The sequence below is a fragment of the Laetiporus sulphureus genome, assembly GCF_001632365.1.
Source record: "Laetiporus sulphureus 93-53 unplaced genomic scaffold LAESUscaffold_45, whole genome shotgun sequence".
Taxonomy (NCBI): domain Eukaryota; kingdom Fungi; phylum Basidiomycota; class Agaricomycetes; order Polyporales; family Laetiporaceae; genus Laetiporus; species Laetiporus sulphureus.
In genome coordinates, this window is record NW_024468554.1 from 170,535 (window position 1) to 186,756 (window position 16,222).

General features: G+C 52.4%; 7 protein-coding genes across 7 annotated transcripts; 3 read left to right on the forward strand and 4 right to left on the reverse strand.

The window, feature by feature from the left end:
• Positions 1 to 81: 81 nt before the first annotated feature.
• On the reverse strand, positions 82 to 1,103 carry LAESUDRAFT_661087 (NAD(P)-binding protein; the record flags this gene model as incomplete). Its single annotated transcript, XM_040904908.1, has 4 exons — positions 82 to 234; positions 256 to 709; positions 745 to 962; positions 1,017 to 1,103. 4 exons carry the CDS (start codon positions 1,101 to 1,103, stop codon positions 82 to 84), a joined length of 912 nt encoding a protein of 303 aa, XP_040760558.1.
• Positions 1,104 to 2,370: 1,267 nt separating this feature from the next.
• On the reverse strand, positions 2,371 to 4,594 carry LAESUDRAFT_729783 (uncharacterized protein). The gene is made up of 16 exons (XM_040909710.1): positions 4,391 to 4,594; positions 4,331 to 4,341; positions 4,221 to 4,273; positions 4,055 to 4,108; positions 3,973 to 3,986; positions 3,889 to 3,917; positions 3,797 to 3,834; positions 3,681 to 3,744; positions 3,484 to 3,615; positions 3,398 to 3,435; positions 3,315 to 3,349; positions 3,158 to 3,261; positions 3,068 to 3,094; positions 2,991 to 3,012; positions 2,893 to 2,937; positions 2,371 to 2,841 (listed from the first exon to the last, which is right to left on the reverse strand). Exons 1-16 carry the CDS (start codon positions 4,447 to 4,449, stop codon positions 2,568 to 2,570), a joined length of 999 nt encoding a protein of 332 aa, XP_040760559.1. The 5' UTR covers positions 4,450 to 4,594; the 3' UTR covers positions 2,371 to 2,567.
• Positions 4,595 to 5,574: 980 nt separating this feature from the next.
• On the forward strand, positions 5,575 to 6,358 carry LAESUDRAFT_738518 (APG12-domain-containing protein; the record flags this gene model as incomplete). The annotated part of the gene is made up of 6 exons (XM_040910906.1): positions 5,575 to 5,644; positions 5,761 to 5,871; positions 5,933 to 6,069; positions 6,120 to 6,182; positions 6,241 to 6,278; positions 6,337 to 6,358. The coding sequence occupies 6 exons, from the start codon at positions 5,575 to 5,577 to the stop codon at positions 6,356 to 6,358; spliced, it is 441 nt and encodes a 146-aa protein (XP_040760560.1).
• A 1,256-nt stretch (positions 6,359 to 7,614) lies between these two features.
• On the reverse strand, positions 7,615 to 9,869 carry LAESUDRAFT_738519 (uncharacterized protein; the record flags this gene model as incomplete). Its single annotated transcript, XM_040910907.1, has 3 exons — positions 7,615 to 8,380; positions 8,429 to 9,413; positions 9,779 to 9,869. The coding sequence occupies 3 exons, from the start codon at positions 9,867 to 9,869 to the stop codon at positions 7,615 to 7,617; spliced, it is 1,842 nt and encodes a 613-aa protein (XP_040760561.1).
• Positions 9,870 to 10,041: 172 nt separating this feature from the next.
• Positions 10,042 to 11,905, forward strand: LAESUDRAFT_729789 (uncharacterized protein). The gene is made up of 5 exons (XM_040909711.1): positions 10,042 to 10,381; positions 10,441 to 10,576; positions 10,635 to 11,337; positions 11,387 to 11,649; positions 11,703 to 11,905. Exons 1-5 carry the CDS (start codon positions 10,060 to 10,062, stop codon positions 11,704 to 11,706), a joined length of 1,428 nt encoding a protein of 475 aa, XP_040760562.1. The 5' UTR covers positions 10,042 to 10,059; the 3' UTR covers positions 11,707 to 11,905.
• Positions 11,906 to 11,948: 43 nt separating this feature from the next.
• Positions 11,949 to 13,133, reverse strand: LAESUDRAFT_762475 (uncharacterized protein; the record flags this gene model as incomplete). Its single annotated transcript, XM_040913113.1, has 3 exons — positions 11,949 to 12,256; positions 12,690 to 12,808; positions 12,868 to 13,133. 3 exons carry the CDS (start codon positions 13,131 to 13,133, stop codon positions 11,949 to 11,951), a joined length of 693 nt encoding a protein of 230 aa, XP_040760563.1.
• An 810-nt stretch (positions 13,134 to 13,943) lies between these two features.
• Positions 13,944 to 16,129, forward strand: LAESUDRAFT_729791 (uncharacterized protein). The gene is made up of 7 exons (XM_040909712.1): positions 13,944 to 14,145; positions 14,196 to 14,569; positions 14,658 to 14,688; positions 14,740 to 14,913; positions 14,965 to 15,056; positions 15,113 to 15,366; positions 15,426 to 16,129. The coding sequence occupies exons 2-7, from the start codon at positions 14,297 to 14,299 to the stop codon at positions 15,700 to 15,702; spliced, it is 1,101 nt and encodes a 366-aa protein (XP_040760564.1). The 5' UTR covers positions 13,944 to 14,145; positions 14,196 to 14,296; the 3' UTR covers positions 15,703 to 16,129.
• Positions 16,130 to 16,222: the final 93 nt, after the last annotated feature.

Genomic DNA, 16,222 nt, shown 5'->3' on the forward strand with positions numbered 1-16,222 from the left:
TCTGACATGCTCAGTGCGAGCCAATATGCATATCCTATTATCCGCAAATACTGCATACAGCTTGTACTTCAACGTCCACTATCAACCTCGTGGATAGAACTTGAGTCTGTCTGGTTCCACGTCAGTCGACCTCCAGATCTGCTCGAACGCGTCCACATTTTCCTGTATAGTGTTGATCTTCCACCGCAGTCGTTCCCCAGAGTCCGTCCCCAGAGGTACCCGCAACCACTCCCTCTTACCCCCTTAACTCTCAACCAACCCTTGCGCCATTCCAACCCCATGCACAACTTCATAAATCCTCGCTGATAGTTTCACAACGTCGCCAATCTGGCCATCCCTGACATGTTGTTTCGGCACCTCCTCCAAAGTGCGATATCCTTGCGATGGATCCGTATAAACTTTGGAATCCGAGTCGTGGGAGAACAACGGAGCTGTCTGGAAGAAGTTCGTGGAGAAGTATCCAGGCTCGATGATGAGGACGCGGATCCCGAAGGGTGCAACCTCCTGGCTCAACGCGTCCGAAAAGAGTTCCAGAGCGGCCTTGGAGGCGCAGTATGCTCCCCATGATGAAAAGCCACTGAGACCACAAACTGACGAGACATTGAAAATCTGACCGCTTCGTCGGGCCCGGAAAGAAGGCAGTAAGGCTTGAACAAGTGCAATCGCTCCGAAAACGTTCGTTTGGAACTGCGCCCGCATGTCATCGAGACTGCATTATCACAATTAGCAGTGCTTGCTTGCGACACAGCATGGTAGACTTGCTTGAGCTCTTCCACTGGAGCCACAACGCCATACGCCGCGTTGTTCACTAGAACATCGATATGTCCGTATACCTTCAGCGCCTCTTCTCCGGCGCGGCGTATGTCTGCATCGCAAGCGTTGAGATCGAGCACGAGAGCCTTGGCACCCGCATCGCGCAAGGTATCGGGAAGCTTCGAGAGCGATCGCACTGTGGCTACCACCTACGAAGTGAGCAGTTAGCATGTCGCCTACCTCCCGTAATAGATCAGCTTTACATGATCTCCCTGTAAGAGCACGTACTGAGCCAGTGAGAGCCCAATTCCTGAACTTGCACCGGTAATGAGCCAGACTTTTGCAGGCATGTACACGAAATCGGGGTTGAGGCTTTCGCACAAACACGAGGAATTTATACGAATGCGAGGTACCTCTTTCGCGCGATGCGTCAGCGATGCAGATATGAGCCCTTGGCTCTCTGGGATACAGGTTGACTCAACGTCGGCTTTCTTAGGAAAGCTCAAATCCGACACACTTTTATCCGCTTGCCGTCACCAAAAATACAATAAGCTCGAGAAAGTCTCAGGACGTTCTTGTTACGAACCTCTTTCTGGGCTGCAAGCTACTTATTGTGCATTTCTTCGCTTGTACAAGCCATTACCGGCAAGAACAAGTCAAAAAGGAGGTTTTCGAGCCACAAGTCGATTCGAGTTTTCCTAATGAATGAGACCCACCCTTGGTCCGAGAGCGCCCTTTTCGCAACCGTGCTCCGAAATCCGGATCGAAGACATGCGCAGCCACTCCCGCTTTTAGTCCTGCTTCAACCAGATCCCTGAGCCAGCCCTGTTCCACGTACAACCTCGTATAGCTTCTGCATGCAACGTCGCTGGTCTAGCCGCTCGTGAGATGACGGCGGGCACGGCTCCGAAGAAGTTCAGTGATAAGGGGGCGGATCTTGAATGGGACGGCTGTGTCGGCAACGACTCCAAAAAGGCTTCGAGAGCAGCCTTGAAGGTACTATACGCACCCATGACGGCGAAGGGAGCCACACCAACAATGGAAGGGACGTTGAACATCCTGCCACTTCTGTATGTTCGGAAGGACGGCAGCAATAACTGCGAGAGTGAGCGAGATCACTCCGCAGACGCTCGCTTCGAACTGGATCCTGACAACGCTTGGCAATGCTATGGATCACAGTCAGCATCGCATCGAAGTTCAGACACATGTACAAATCCACCTCAGCCCTTCTACTGCGGCGATGATAGCCATGTACTGCGTTGTTCGCTAGAGGGACGTGCCACAGACCTTCAATGCTTCTTCACCGCGGCATACGTCACTGTCGGAAACATTGAGATCGAGCACAAAAAGCACTTTACCGGTAATTTGTAAACCCTCGGGCGATCTTTCGAGCGCCTTATCGTGGAAACTACCTAACGATACACATATTGTTAGTGCGCCACCACAAGAATAGTTAGTAATGGGCCCTTACACGATCCCCTTGCGAGAATACCTACTTCGATACCACAAGCCCGTGGCCGAAGTGCTCATCTGTCAGAGGCCTGATGTGATGATGAGCTCACTTCTCTAAACAAAGAGGCGCTTACTAGTCTTCACCACCTCGGCATCGGAGCGCCCGCTTTTACTCAATCACTCCACGATCCGGAAGTACGTCTCGTCAGATTACAAGGATGCCAGCGAGGACGTGATACCATTGTCGCACGGCCATCTTGCGCTCTTCCTAAGTTCATAGGGTACAAATGCGTTAATTGGACCCAATAACCTCCGAATTAACCTAAGGCTACAAACCGATAGCGCTACATGCGTTGTCAAACCTAAGGAGAGTGCAGGAACTTCGTTCCAAGCTGCTGACAATCTCGCTCGATCGAATACATCTCCATCTCCATATCAAGGTCCCCTTCTACGATCTCTGATGCATCGGTCCCGTTCTGTCGTCGAGCATTCCAGTATGGCGTGGTCAGGGCCGCCTCGGACGAGACCATGGAGAACGAGTCAGACACGAAGTCTACGCTGCACCGCGAGGCGGAGAACCCCTTGAGGTTCAGGACTAATCGGGATCCTGCAACGTTCACCATAGCCAGAGCGAAGCTATGAAGAACTTGAGTGACAGCAATAGGAGCGAACCAGTGCCGCACGTACTACCGAGCGAGACCGAGGAACGCAGGACCCGCTAATGCCCAGACGCTATAGAAAGATGCATAAACGTCTCCATCTTCGAGAACAGCGTGGCAACTTACAGTAACGACAGTAGCGAACAAACTGCTCAGGATTGTTAGCACGTTGCAGACAGGAACACAGTTGACGAAGATCGTACCAGTCACAGCAACAAAGTACAACATTCCTAACAGCACGTGGATCAGAATGATCAGACTAATCATTATCGTGCATGAACTGCGAGGCTCACCATCACGGTATAATAAAAGAGACAGACTACTGAATGATCGACGTCTTTCTTGACGAAGCATGGCGACAACTGTGAGAACAAAAAGGAGTGTTTCGAAGACGACGCTACCGTGACGTTGAGCACATACATGTACGAGCGCGTCGGCGAGGAGCCTTACCTTGGCAACCAAGCCGTCCACAGGTATGAAGGAACCTGCGAGTGGTCACGACCGGTAGTAATTCGGAAAAAGAGCGGACTTACGGAGCTGACACATTGATGATGTTCGGGTTTCAAGTGGCCTAACGGCAAGTGAGCCAGATCGTTCTTAGGGAGGCGGAACGACTTACGGATGATCGGCACCAGCGACACTGTGATGATCGCAGTAGAGCTCGATACATAGAGCACTGCTGCAGTACACAACACTCTCCTAATCCATGCTTCCCCTCCATGCAGACAATAGAGGCGCCATGCGACGATGGCTGAACAGAGTGATTGGTCGTCAGTACACGTAATGCAGGCCAAGGAAGTCTTCGATGGTTCTTACCGTGGATAGACATAAAGGAAGCGATCGTCAGATAGCCTTGCAACACTGTCCAGATCTTGCAAAACTGGCCGGCATTGTCAACAGAGGATCGAACCGGGCATATGCATAGCACGTACCAAGACGGAGGACGGGTTACCACTGAGGCCCATCGCCTCTGAACGACAACCTCAGAAAGCCATCGCTTCAGCGTGAAGTAGGGAATGCGTACCGTAGATGTCGATGACTAGCACAAGAGGGCTGAGAGAAGACCAGAATAAACTTGTGTAGGAGCGAACGAAAGATGAGCTCGCACACTATGTATCGGTTCTCCATGCGCGAAGAAGCATATTGAGTACGCTTCATGCGCTCAATAGTACAGACGGACAATAGCTTACGAGCAGAAATATGACCGATACAATCCCCATTCGCGCCCTCCATATGTAGTTCACCTGGAATTATACGATGCGCTCAGTTTGCTGCAACTTATGGACGTGCATTGTGATTGACCTCCTCACTGAACTATGAGACATCTCCGTAAGCTTAGAAAGAAGAGGCTGAGGCATTCTCACTCACCGTCAGGACATGATCGTAGATGAGGACCGTAAATCCAGCCACTGGGTGGCGAAACTGACTCAGGCGCACGTCCACCACGTGTATCAAACGTCACTCACGAGTCATGGCACTAGCAAGACATGAGCATGGCACCGGCAAAAAGGGACGCTAAGGCTTACTTGACGGCAGCCTCATCCCTGGCGAGTGCCTCCAGGTACTCCAAGCTGGATGTAGACATCGTCGATGTCGCGCACTTACCCGACCAGATGGTAGAAAAGACGGACCCTGGATGGATCGACAAAGCGCTCCGGTGCTACTTATGCTATTGTGTTTGCGCCCGGCCTGCTTATCCGCTGGAGTTCCGGGATGAACGCGGTAGCTCCCTCGAGCGCTTGAAGGAATCCGGACTAGAAAAGTGGACCGCATGCCTCACGAACCCCGCGATTATCTACCCGACGAGACGCATGCTGTGCTGGGCTGCGCGCCACAAATCGTCAGAGACACCCCCGCCTCGAGGCGGCCTCAGCTCCCCCCGGCTGCTATCGCCAATCTGCGCGCATAGATCAGGGGAGGCGGTGAAGAGGACGGTCATATACATCAGCATCGGGGCGGTGTAGCTGCCATGTCGCGCGTGCGAACGTCCCAGAGCCGCTGTGAACGCAGACGCATGTTCTTCCCCCCTTTCCGGGAAGCTGAATGGCAAGGAAGATCATACATCGCGGAGGTAACATGGGCGGAAGCAAATTTGATCAGAGGCAGTCTAAGGACACGTGTTAGATACAGACCGAATATAGCGTTCAACGGATCACGCTGCAGTCAAGAACCCTCTGAATGCAATTGCAACGGTCTCTAGGAGCAACGAATCCGCAGAAGCCAGCATTTCTAGGAACCAACGTTCCGATGCGAACCATGAACTGTTCCGTGGTCTTGTCAGGAACGACGCACATGCTCATACCAGGACATGATAAATATATCATGCACACTGTGTGAACGAACGATGTCATCAAGCGGTTCCCGTATGATGAATATACGTGATAGCTGGGTATAGCTTGGGCGAGAAGCACTGACATGGGAGCTCAACTTCCGTTTAGCACGAGTCGAGGTGCAGCTCGGGCATCATAGCCTCTGAAGCAGCACGCAGATCAGCAAGCGGGCTCGCCTGAGTCTGAGACTGCATGTTGACGATTTGCCCAACTTGCCAATGGCAGCTGAGATAACTCCTGCGGTCTCGCCAGGCGAATGCACGCTCCCCCCCAGTAAAAATATAATAAAATAACTTTCCACATGCATGCTTACCCATTGAGTCCCTGCATTGATTCGAATTTCGCGCATTCGTGTTTGAGCGCATCGCTGTAGATACAGTATGCACGCACGCTTTGGAAATGTTATGATCTGCAAGGGAGTGGCCACGATTATTGCAATTGAAGGCAGCAGTGTATATCCCGGCCGGCAGGCGCCGTAACTGGCCGGGACAGTAGCGGAAATGACAAGTGCACTTGCCCGACGGCGCCGTCTCGGCCCGGCGCACATGGGGCACAACGGCGGGCAGTCCGGACTGCTCGCATCCTGCACTCAGCATGGAAGGCGTTCGACGCTGGCGATAGCATGCAGGAAGCACAAGAGGCCCTTGAAACATACAAGAAGAAGGATGCCGCGAAAGGTGTGCTCCTTGTGGCCTTTTAGCTGTGGACGATGCCGCTGAACTGAAAGCCACGTCGCAGTGGTGGTGCGATTCAAGGCGGTTGGGAATGCACCCATCATGAGACAGAACTTCTACAAGATTACATCCACGAACAAGTTTCAGGCTGTGATACAGTTCTTGAGGAAGGAGCTTGGCTGGAAAGCTGGGGACCCGCTGGTGAGTGTGCCACTCGTTGTGAACGATTGAAGCCTGTTGAGCGGTTGCAGTTCACGTACATAAACCTGGCATTCTCCCCCGCCCCAGACGACACTGTATCCAATCTGTATAAAGTAAGCGACTGCTGCTGTTGTCTTGCAGCCTTGTTGACCGGTTCATTGTCTACCGCAGTCATTTGCGACGGACGGGCACCTCATCGTCAATTACAGGTGGGCTACCTATGCATACATGACCGTCCTCGTATTTCTTGGTACTAAAATTACGCAGTACGACAGCAGCATGGGGCTGAGTTCTGCTCGTGTCACGCCTCGCCGCTACGTTTCCTTCTTGCCATGTACAGGTTCTGTTTCCCGGTAATGCTATATGCAGGTCGCACTTCCGACGTTAGATGTCATATAGACCACCGATGACACGACACAGGAACTTATAGTTAAGTCTAGCAGCCATCTGGCTCTTGAAGGTGTGACTTATGCTTTGTTGTGATTAAGTTTATTTCTACGAGCAAGGAACACATTGCATTTGCAGTGCATGAACTATGACCTCCTGAAAGCGATATCGTCTTCCGCTGCACAAAAATCGTTATATTGACTACACTATTGCGCCAGTTCTCAATATCTCTGCATCCCAGGGAGTACTTATGCCGTGACGTGTTGCGAACGCAGAGTACTGAGCATATACTGTGGCTGGCGACCTCTCAGTGTATGTCACCTGCGGGCATGGCACGATTGGGAGCGCCGTACGGCACGCAGTCCGGGCACTTCAGAGTCATCAACGATGCCTGGTGGTATCATAGGGCCGTCGTACATATTGCTACTTTGTCTGCACGGGCTTCCACACCTCTGCGGATGATGTGCAAGAGTATTCGCCTAGCTGCGCTTTGTGATCTATCGACTGCATGATGATTTCTTCGTGCGTCCCATGGAAAACTTCGATACCGCGGGCGAGGAAGAATTGCCACACTTCAGGTTGGCCAAACATTTCTGCAAATGTTCCGCCGATTACTGACGAGTCCCCTTCGAACGTCGTTGATTCTCAATGTCAACGTTCAGTGATCATGCTGTGTGAACCTGAATGGTCGTCCCAACATTGAGCTGTAGGCGATAGATTTTCTAACATCCACCAGAAGAGGTGTAGAGGTTCAAGGTAACATTTCGTTCTGTGGCATTGTTTATGTCATGGCCTGATACTCGTCCAGAGGGAAAGGCTGCAGCTCTCTGAGAGGTATGAACGTAGACAGCATATCCGCCGAGCATTTCAACAGCTTCGTGACAGAGGGCATGCACTCCATCACTGCATCTGCTCGTACCGTCCAGCGGCGTCTGCGTCCGCATATGAGGGATATTGATGTCTTTGAACATTGATACGGACAGATAATCCACGAATTGAACTGGAAATCCATTCGCTGTGATGACTGTTGCTACAACGTGGACACGCATCGCATGCGCTAGGTGATGTACAAATGGTTATACGACTCCAACCAAGCCGAGTCCACAATCTGACAACGCACGTAGATATATCCAATAGACCTATACCAAGCCCTTCCGCTCACTCAACCCATACCTCCAGCAGATCAGAAGCGAACCGATCCAGCATATGGATTTGGAACTTCTCGCTCCATGGAGAATCGCCGAACTCGCGCATCCATGCGCGGCTCAGGCCACCCTCCCAAGCATACAGTTCGACGCGCCACCCCTTCTTCAGCGCGGTGCGTACGCATCCCAAGAACCCCTCTTCGTTAAACTGGCCTACATTGCCGTCACCTGTCGCGAGCACGATTGTCGCATTCGGCGGAACGACGTCCACGTCCACAATGGCTTGGTGCAGCTTCAGCTGTAGCAGCTCGTCGACGCCCTGCTCGCGGTAACGAGTTCGACTCGGAGTTCCTTGGCCCGTTCCCGTTCCCGTTCCCGTATCGGACTCGGTTGACGTCCCGTTCCCAACATATGAGCTCCGTTTAGAATTGTTGCGTATATGCCCGTCCCCGCGTCCGTTCCCGGTCGTCAGACCAGGGCTATGCCGCTCGGCATTCACGTAGGAATGCGAACGTGAGTGAGTATATAAATGCCGCCGATCCGCACCGTCACCTGTGTCGGGTACCCGTGCAAAGACGCGCACCTCGTAGCCGAGCTGCTCGGCGGTGCTGACAGGCTGGTATAAAGGCGACGATGCGACCATCACACGACGTGTGACGGGGCGGCCGCGCTCAAGGATGAGCGCCAGCGCTGCATGCGAGAGAAGTTTAGGCCGGTGGCGACCGAGATAGGACATGTGCCGGCGGATGTAAGATAGAAATCCAATAAGAATGTTTGAACTAAAATCCGTCAGCAATGGATCGCGCGTAAGTGAGAGATACACATACTGGTCAACAAATACGTGAATGAGGATATCGCGTGAGCACGGCTCCGGTCCGCGTGTGTCGACGAAGTCAGGAGAGGCGGTAATGACGCCTCCCGGAGCGAGCATCGTTCGGTGCAATGAGACAGCATCCTGTGGGAACAAAAGCCGCAGCTTGTGTGCAAGATTGCGCAGGTGCAGGACACGCGCGTCTAGGGGTATCGATACAGAGGGTATCAAGTTAGGTGTCGATTTGCTGTGATGCAGACGTGGCTTGTTGTCCTCCACCCCCGGATGCTGCAGGTATGCTTTATACAGATTACGCATTCGAGACCTGCCGTCTCTCATTAAGACGCGAGGGGAAGAAGACTGAATGGATGACGATGAGTATTCGTACGGCTCGTCCGCGTCGGCATCTTCGCCTGCAGTGGCATCGCCCGCTATCGCCCCAGTCAGGTCCAGGTCACGATCGGGCACGCGTACGCGAGAAACATCATGGACAGAACGACCCTTCTTCTTTCGACGCTTGCGCCGCGGCTGGATGACGTGTCTCCAGACACTATCCGACGTCGTGGTAGTCGTCGCCGGACTGACATTCTCGCGGAGAGTCCGATCACGCTGTGCCACGAATCTCGCACGTTCTGCGGCGATAAAGTCGAGCGCCTCGTCGAGGTAGCCGAGTGACGGCTGATCGATTGAGGACGAAAAGTCAGCCTCCAGCTCCAGTGATTCATATTTGTCGGCCTCAGAGGCAGTCGAATCGCTCTCTGATGGCGGAAGCGAACGCCCGCGAGAGACACTGTCCGGTGATGAATACGACAGGTATGATGAGATCGGATGTGATGGCCACACGGTGGAGCTAACTGGTGCTTCAGAGTCCGAAAGCGAAGGTGAGAAGGCGAGTGAGGGTGCAACGGGCGTTCCATGGCGGACGTTAATGGGGCCGGTACGCGGTTGTAGAACATTCAATGCTCGGAATACAGTCGTGAAGGCACCGAGGTCAGGTGCATCTAGAATGATTGAGATCAGCGTTGTTCCGTGCGTGACGTGAATGTGTGAAGGTCAATGAATGGTGTGCCCGTCACGACTGTACAAGCCACGTAGTACAGTCCACTACATGCAGAATCATGCTAAAAATGGTCGCCATCTTGGGTTCATTATGAGCATCTGCACAAAAAGCAAACCATCACAATCCCACTGTGCAAGTTTCCCAGAGCAACCCACCGGCATCATCCTGCAGCCCATATTGGTCTGTCAATGCCAGCTGGCGGCTCCCACTCGCCTATATCCAGGCCAACGGATCCGATCCATTGATGCGACACCATCTCTACCGCTTTCCCGCATAGTACACAGGAGGGAGAATATGAGCACCCACCGTCAGAAGTAACGCCGCTGGCGACGGAATATGACGAGAAAGGACTGAGTGGCGTTGGTGATAGCGTGGAATCCGACACAGATTGAGTCATTATACGTTGGCGTTATTAAGTCAGGGGAAGAGAAAGAAAAGGGAACGAAATCCGGCTGTGCATGTGGTGGATTGGGTAAGAGAGAAGATGTCCTAAAATGGCAAGTCTCTGTGGAACTTATATCTCGAGTTAGCTGTTCCACACACCTTGATCTGCAATCACTTGTGCCATTGTTCTCTCTCACCCAGGCATGGCTCAAGTTGAACTGCCGCCAGAAATATGGAGACAGATCATGCGATACTTGCCTAACTTCTCGAGGAGAACGTGCTTGTTTGTCTCTATGCTTGTCCATGATCTTGCGGCGGAGATCCTCTTCTCGACCGTGAACATCCACTTTGGTGCTTGGGAACATTCTCCGACGCCTCACGTAAGAGGCTATGCATTAGAAAGAGCGAGAGCCTCGGCTTCGTGGAATATATTACAACGGATCCGCAGCGACCCGCAGTTTGCGAAATACGTCAAGAAAGTGATTGTCTATTCCTACGCCAGACATCATGCCGTCTTCGAACGATGTGAGCGAAAAGCTATAATACGGGTGGGTGCAACCATTCTGACAAAGTCTGCACTGGAGGCTGTCTGGCCGAAACGTTGGGATATCTGAAAGATCTACGGTCGTTCACCTGGCATGGGTCATCCCCGAAAGTATCCACTGGTGTCTTGACTGCTCTGAAGGAGTCCTGCCCCCAGTTGGAGGAACTCACTATTCCGTGAATCTTGTCCCCACTCTAAGTGAAGCATAACCCTTAACGTGACGGTCAATTTCAGTATTAAAGCGATGTTCGAGAATCGCGTTGATCAATTTGACAATCTCCGCGTCATGGCATTCACGACGGAAGACGACGATTATGTTGGTGCCGACTTGATATTTAATCATTCTTCCGATCGAGAACGTGCTCAATATCGTCTCAATCTGGAGTCGTCTTCCGATGCACTCCTGGCGTTGCGGACCCCATACATCGCGGCATTGCACGACTCCATGCATCGGTTCTACCAGCTTACAGAACTCGACATCTTGAACTTAAAGGACATGGATCTTTTCGCCTACATCCTTCGCAATTGCGAGCAGCTGGAGTCATTCAGCATCTTACTGAACGGTGCAGTTAAACAGGTTCAATTATCGGATGTACTTGCTCAACATACGAACTCCCTTCCTCGTTTACGTTTCTTCAAGCTGATCACTTTATCATTAGATCACACCATTGACGCAGATGTCGAGATTTTGGCTGACTTCGTGCGTGCCAAGCAAGAATTACGACGGTTGTTATGCACTGTTTACTTCAGTTGGGACAATATACGGCCATATCTCGACGCGGTATCAGCTTTGAAGCATCTGCACACCTTTGCGCTCGATGTACCCGGTGCTCTCGATGCCGCGAGTGCATCCTGCGTTCGCCACTATATTCCCCGGCATATCACCGCATTATGGCTAGTGTTTGATTCCTGCGAGAGGCAGCTTCTACGGGATATAGTGAGTGTCTCGAAATATCACTACGCCATCGCTAATAAGACCTGTACAGTGGACCCATTTCGGAGACGTCCGATTTGCGTATGTTCGGTTATGGGAAGAGTCCAACGGTTTCACTGTCGAAGATCTGGTAGAAACGACTCCTCAGTCGCAGCTGGTAGTTCTCAACGGATCCTTTCGTCACGTCGAACGCAGCGGTGACCCCGTCCAGATCTCTCCGCCATGGTCAGCGCGGAAGGTTTTCTTTCGGTCAGTGGATGACTTTGGGTGTGAGGACTGGGAATGGCTTGCCAGACACCACGAGATTGTGGTCGAGTAAGCCGCTCTTCCAATGCGTCATATCATTGCGTATATTGAAGCATTCACAGGTAAAGCGCAGTCAACGTTCTAGCATACCGTCGTTCGCTTTGCACGGGGAGGAGACTCTCGTAACCCTATGTTATTTACATCCGGAGTTGCCGGGCACGAACAAAATTATGAGAACAGCTTGCACAGATGTAAAGCTGCCTGTACTTGATCGCATAACGTCGATTAATGCCATGGCTGCACAGAGATGTCAAGCTCATGGAACGCTCACTATCACCGTTGGGAGGTTCGAAGTCCGTGCTCCACCGTCAACCTGTTCCCGGCCTGCCTTCGACATTGCCCTTATCGTCGGGACGCCTTTCTCCGGCTCGTCCTTCTGCATTAAAACATTTCACCACCACAGCCGGGTGCGAAGCTCCCGGGTGATTGTCCACTGGCAGCTTCTCCTGCAGTCTGTGTAGTGGGAAGTTCTGGTCATCCTCCTCTGTGTACGCGGAATAGAAGTGCACATCATCCAGATGTTCTTCAACAGCCGTGTTGGGTTTCTCCTTGTCCTGCATGTGAGAGACGTGTTCGTATGCCTTCCTGGCGAAGGACTCGCTGTTCATGTGCGCGCCTACTTGTTCGCTTTAGGATCCACATTTTCTCAGGCTAGGCATTCCAGCTCAAACTTCAAACGTTCAACTTTTCATTCAACAAATTACCAAGCTTGAAACGCTTTCGATATTCAGGCCTCGACACTCGAAGTTGCACTTAGTGGCGGAGGAAGCCACAAGTGGATTTACTGAACTTATATGAATGAATTGCACAGTGGCTTGTGCTTTGACATACCCTTGGTACATACTCGCGATGGATTGCGACGAAAAGGCATTTCCGGAGCGCGGCTTTCGTATGCTTTCCACGCCCTAGTACTATAGTGTGGGGAATTGAGATGGTTCTCGTCACATCGACTTCGATCCAACGTATCCGTATGAGAGCCGGTCTTCGATGCTACCTGGTCAGATGCATTGCCCTTATGATGAAGTTAATCATCTTAATTGCCAACTAACACATGATTGGCGATTTTTCAACTCTTTCTCTCGCTGGTGGGACGTCCGGGTACATCGTGGGACAGGAAGCTTTATTAGCCGGTCGCGACGCGAAGATCTCAAGTCCGGCTGCGAGATGGCTGACTGACGGTCGTCAGGAACACAGTGCACGGGATCAGCGTTGTTGGCAAGCACGCACCTCAACGAGATCGTATGGCAGTCGGAAATGAATCCGAGGACGAACGGCAGTCTCAGTTGATGGCTTGTCGCCAAACTCTTTGAGCCAGACACTGGTGAATGGGTCGGGGAGTTTACCGCAGCCTTGGCGAGAATATGCAGCCGAAACCTTCGTTCCTGCGATTTGGGGTCGGATGACACAGGAGGCTTGGGATGTTCAATGAAAACGGATGTGTAGGGCGGGATCGAGTCGTACTGAGTCTTTTTAACGCTCATACGCAACTTCATGAGGAGGAGAATATTCAGTCCGAGTCCACAATGACCCCATTCGTCACTTTGAGAAATTCACGTTTCAGAAGGGCCTTGTGCTTTTCCGCACTTGCGTTATCATGACCCTCACATTCACTTCCTGTTTAACGGCCTCCAGGAGCGCCATTGCTGTCACGTTGGCGATACCAAGCTTGAGCGGCACAGCGGCGAGAGCATCCTTTTTTTGTTGAATACAAATTATATCCCGCGTGCTGTAGTTACGACAGCTGACGGCCTGTAACGGGTATGCAATTGTCGGGCGTAATTATGCGGAGGACGGAGAAGGCATAAGCGGCGAGAGCATCAACGGCCCGTACAACATTGAAGCCGGAAGAGGTGGCAGCAAGGCGGCGTCGCCGGTCATGTCTAGTCTCCCCTATGCGGACTACAAATATCTCCTTCTCTGACGGAGGGAAATCAGGAGATATATAGGATCATGTCGTCGGCCGCAACTAGTATTGTACCGCCTCAACTTCGCGAGATGGATGGTAGAGGTAAGAACAAGCTATATTTGGACTCAAAGCGACGCCTTAAACCTAGCACACATTACGACGTAATCCGCTTCGACGCTATTTGATAGGAGAGACCGAATTACTCGGTTCAGTTCTGATGCCTTCGAAGAGTATCTTCTTTGCTGTTCGGAGAGGTGAGTCGTCGCTCATGAGCGCTTCCGCCTATCCATGTATGTGGTCACCTTCAGCCAATGATATCTTCCGCATTACTCACCGAGCGACAAAATCTTTTCCGACGAACGGACGTTGACGTTCTCGCTCATCGTAACCGAGTTCACCGCGGTTGTTGGAATGGACTTGCAACTCGTTTGCTTCCAAGGTCATTACCATCACAATGCGGCTCTCTCTGAATCTCGCTTGCCAGTGCCAAGCAACGACATTCGCTTCCTTGCCACACACTTTTCTCAGGATCGTCTTCTCCAACCTTACAGCGCACGTTCCGAGGATGCCATTACATATCCACGGTCTGATTCAGCGAGGTTCGTGGGTTGGAACTCGGCAGGCCGGCTGACATAAGTAGTTCATTTAGCATCGTGACCGCCTATATCGAGTGCCTCCATATCAAGGCCTCGCAACGTCTTCCCTGGCTTTCTCCGATTCCCTGCTGAAGAGCTTGCGAAACAACTCGCAATGCACGGTATCGCCATCGCGTTCTCGCTCTCTCTTCTTGCCTCTCTGGTGGCAGCGGTGGCGGTAGAAGAGCCTGTGGGCGTACTGGCCAAACAATGCGACTTCACCTTGGGTGGCAGGCGCTTCGACATGTGTCCCGTGTTCGAAGGGAAAGACAGAGGCTGGACAGTCAGCCGAGAGCAACAGACCCCGCCCACCATCACGAAGACGGAGTACAGGATCTCGTTCCAGGGGCCTCTCAAGAGGAACAGGAAGATTGCTAGCTATGAACAAGTGCGTCTGATGTCCAGGTCCACTTTGGTCCGCTGGACGTGCTGCTTTGCCGTATACAGGTTTCATTGATGATTAATGTGCCGCCCAGTGTCCGGATGGGACCTGGATATGCAAGACGGGCGAGTGTTTCGCTGCATATTCTTGAGTTTTCCCGTTCATCGCCGCTGCAGTCACGAACACGCGGCCTAAGCACGACGGTGAGGAGCCGCGTGTATTGCAAGTCATATCTGTCGCAGGCGAGCTGTCCATATCTGACGATGAATCTGGATCGGGCGCGAGCGAGTACGTGCCGGGGCTCAACATAACGGCAAAGCTCGTCCCTGCAGACACAGAGACCAAGCACGGTATGTATTAACCCGCGATCGCGCTTGATCTATCTGGCGAGACTATGACAGACATCTTGCATCTCCATCTGCACGGTGGATACTACACGCGTCTGCAGCAGAAGGCCGACTTCCAGTTCATCTGCGACCATAACGCTGAAGAGGTATGGTGTGCTTGCACTTTTATTGGAATGTGCAATAAGTTGAGGGGTTGACGTAGCCTACATCGCCCACTATTGGATGGGACTGGAGGGGCACACACACGTTTGAATGGCGCACAAAACACGCATGTGGTCAGGCGATGTCAGCACCGCCTCCGAACGAGCCGGTGTCTCCTACACAACCACCGCCGGATGACGACGCGCCGCCAAAGGACGTTGAAGACGATGATACCCCCGGCGAGAAGAAGCTGCTCGATCCGGGCTTCTTCGGTGGGCGCTCTCGCCGTTCCGTCGTCACGATGTTCGCCTCTGCGTACGTCTCGCTCTATCTCCGCGCCCTCTCGTGATGCTGATGTCATCTACTGCACACAGCTCTCTGATCTGCGCGATCGTGTTTCTCGTGTACTTCCCGCCGCGGCGACTTCGACGCTTTCTCACGTCGTACGTCAAGGCGCACCCCCGGGTGATGCGCTCGCACGTTGGCGAGCGCGTGCTCGTCCGGTGGGCGCGTGAGGACTTTGCGATCGGCCCGGGAGAGGAGGACGTGATGATCAATGCCGAGGCGGCGGCGTTGGCTGAACAGATCCCCCTCAAACCTGCGCCGCGGAGGCCTGTCGTCTCCAACTACCAGTACGGCAGCGCCATTTAGGCTCATCGCGCGATTGATCTTTCGTTTTCTCCGAATGCTTATCCTGTGTACTCTGAGAGCATCGTGTCCACTCACGAATTGTTTCACGTTTCCTCATACTAACGCTCGCTGTTGAGTCCTGATCTCGTCGACCTTGTTATATGAATGTAGACTAGCTGCTTTAGATGTAAGTTGTAGCTTGACGTACTGCAGATTCATGATGGGACAAATGCCGCGCAAACTGGTGCTTCCGGTTGCCGTGTTGAGTAGAACTTTGAATCAATGGTAGTATACGTAAATTAAGTCTGTTAGACCTTCCCATCTTCGTGTGTACAACGGTCATTACATACACATAGCGTTCGCTGCTGCACCGCGACTCACTTAGGCTCAACGCTCGACTTGATTTGTTCCAGGTTTCTTCGTTTCGCCTCCTGCAGTTCGCTACAATCGTTCTGCGTGCGTGCATGGTCATCCTCTGGATTGCTATTGCCAAATATATGCGCTTCGCTGAGCTCTAAGTTTCATTGCCGACGGCCACAAA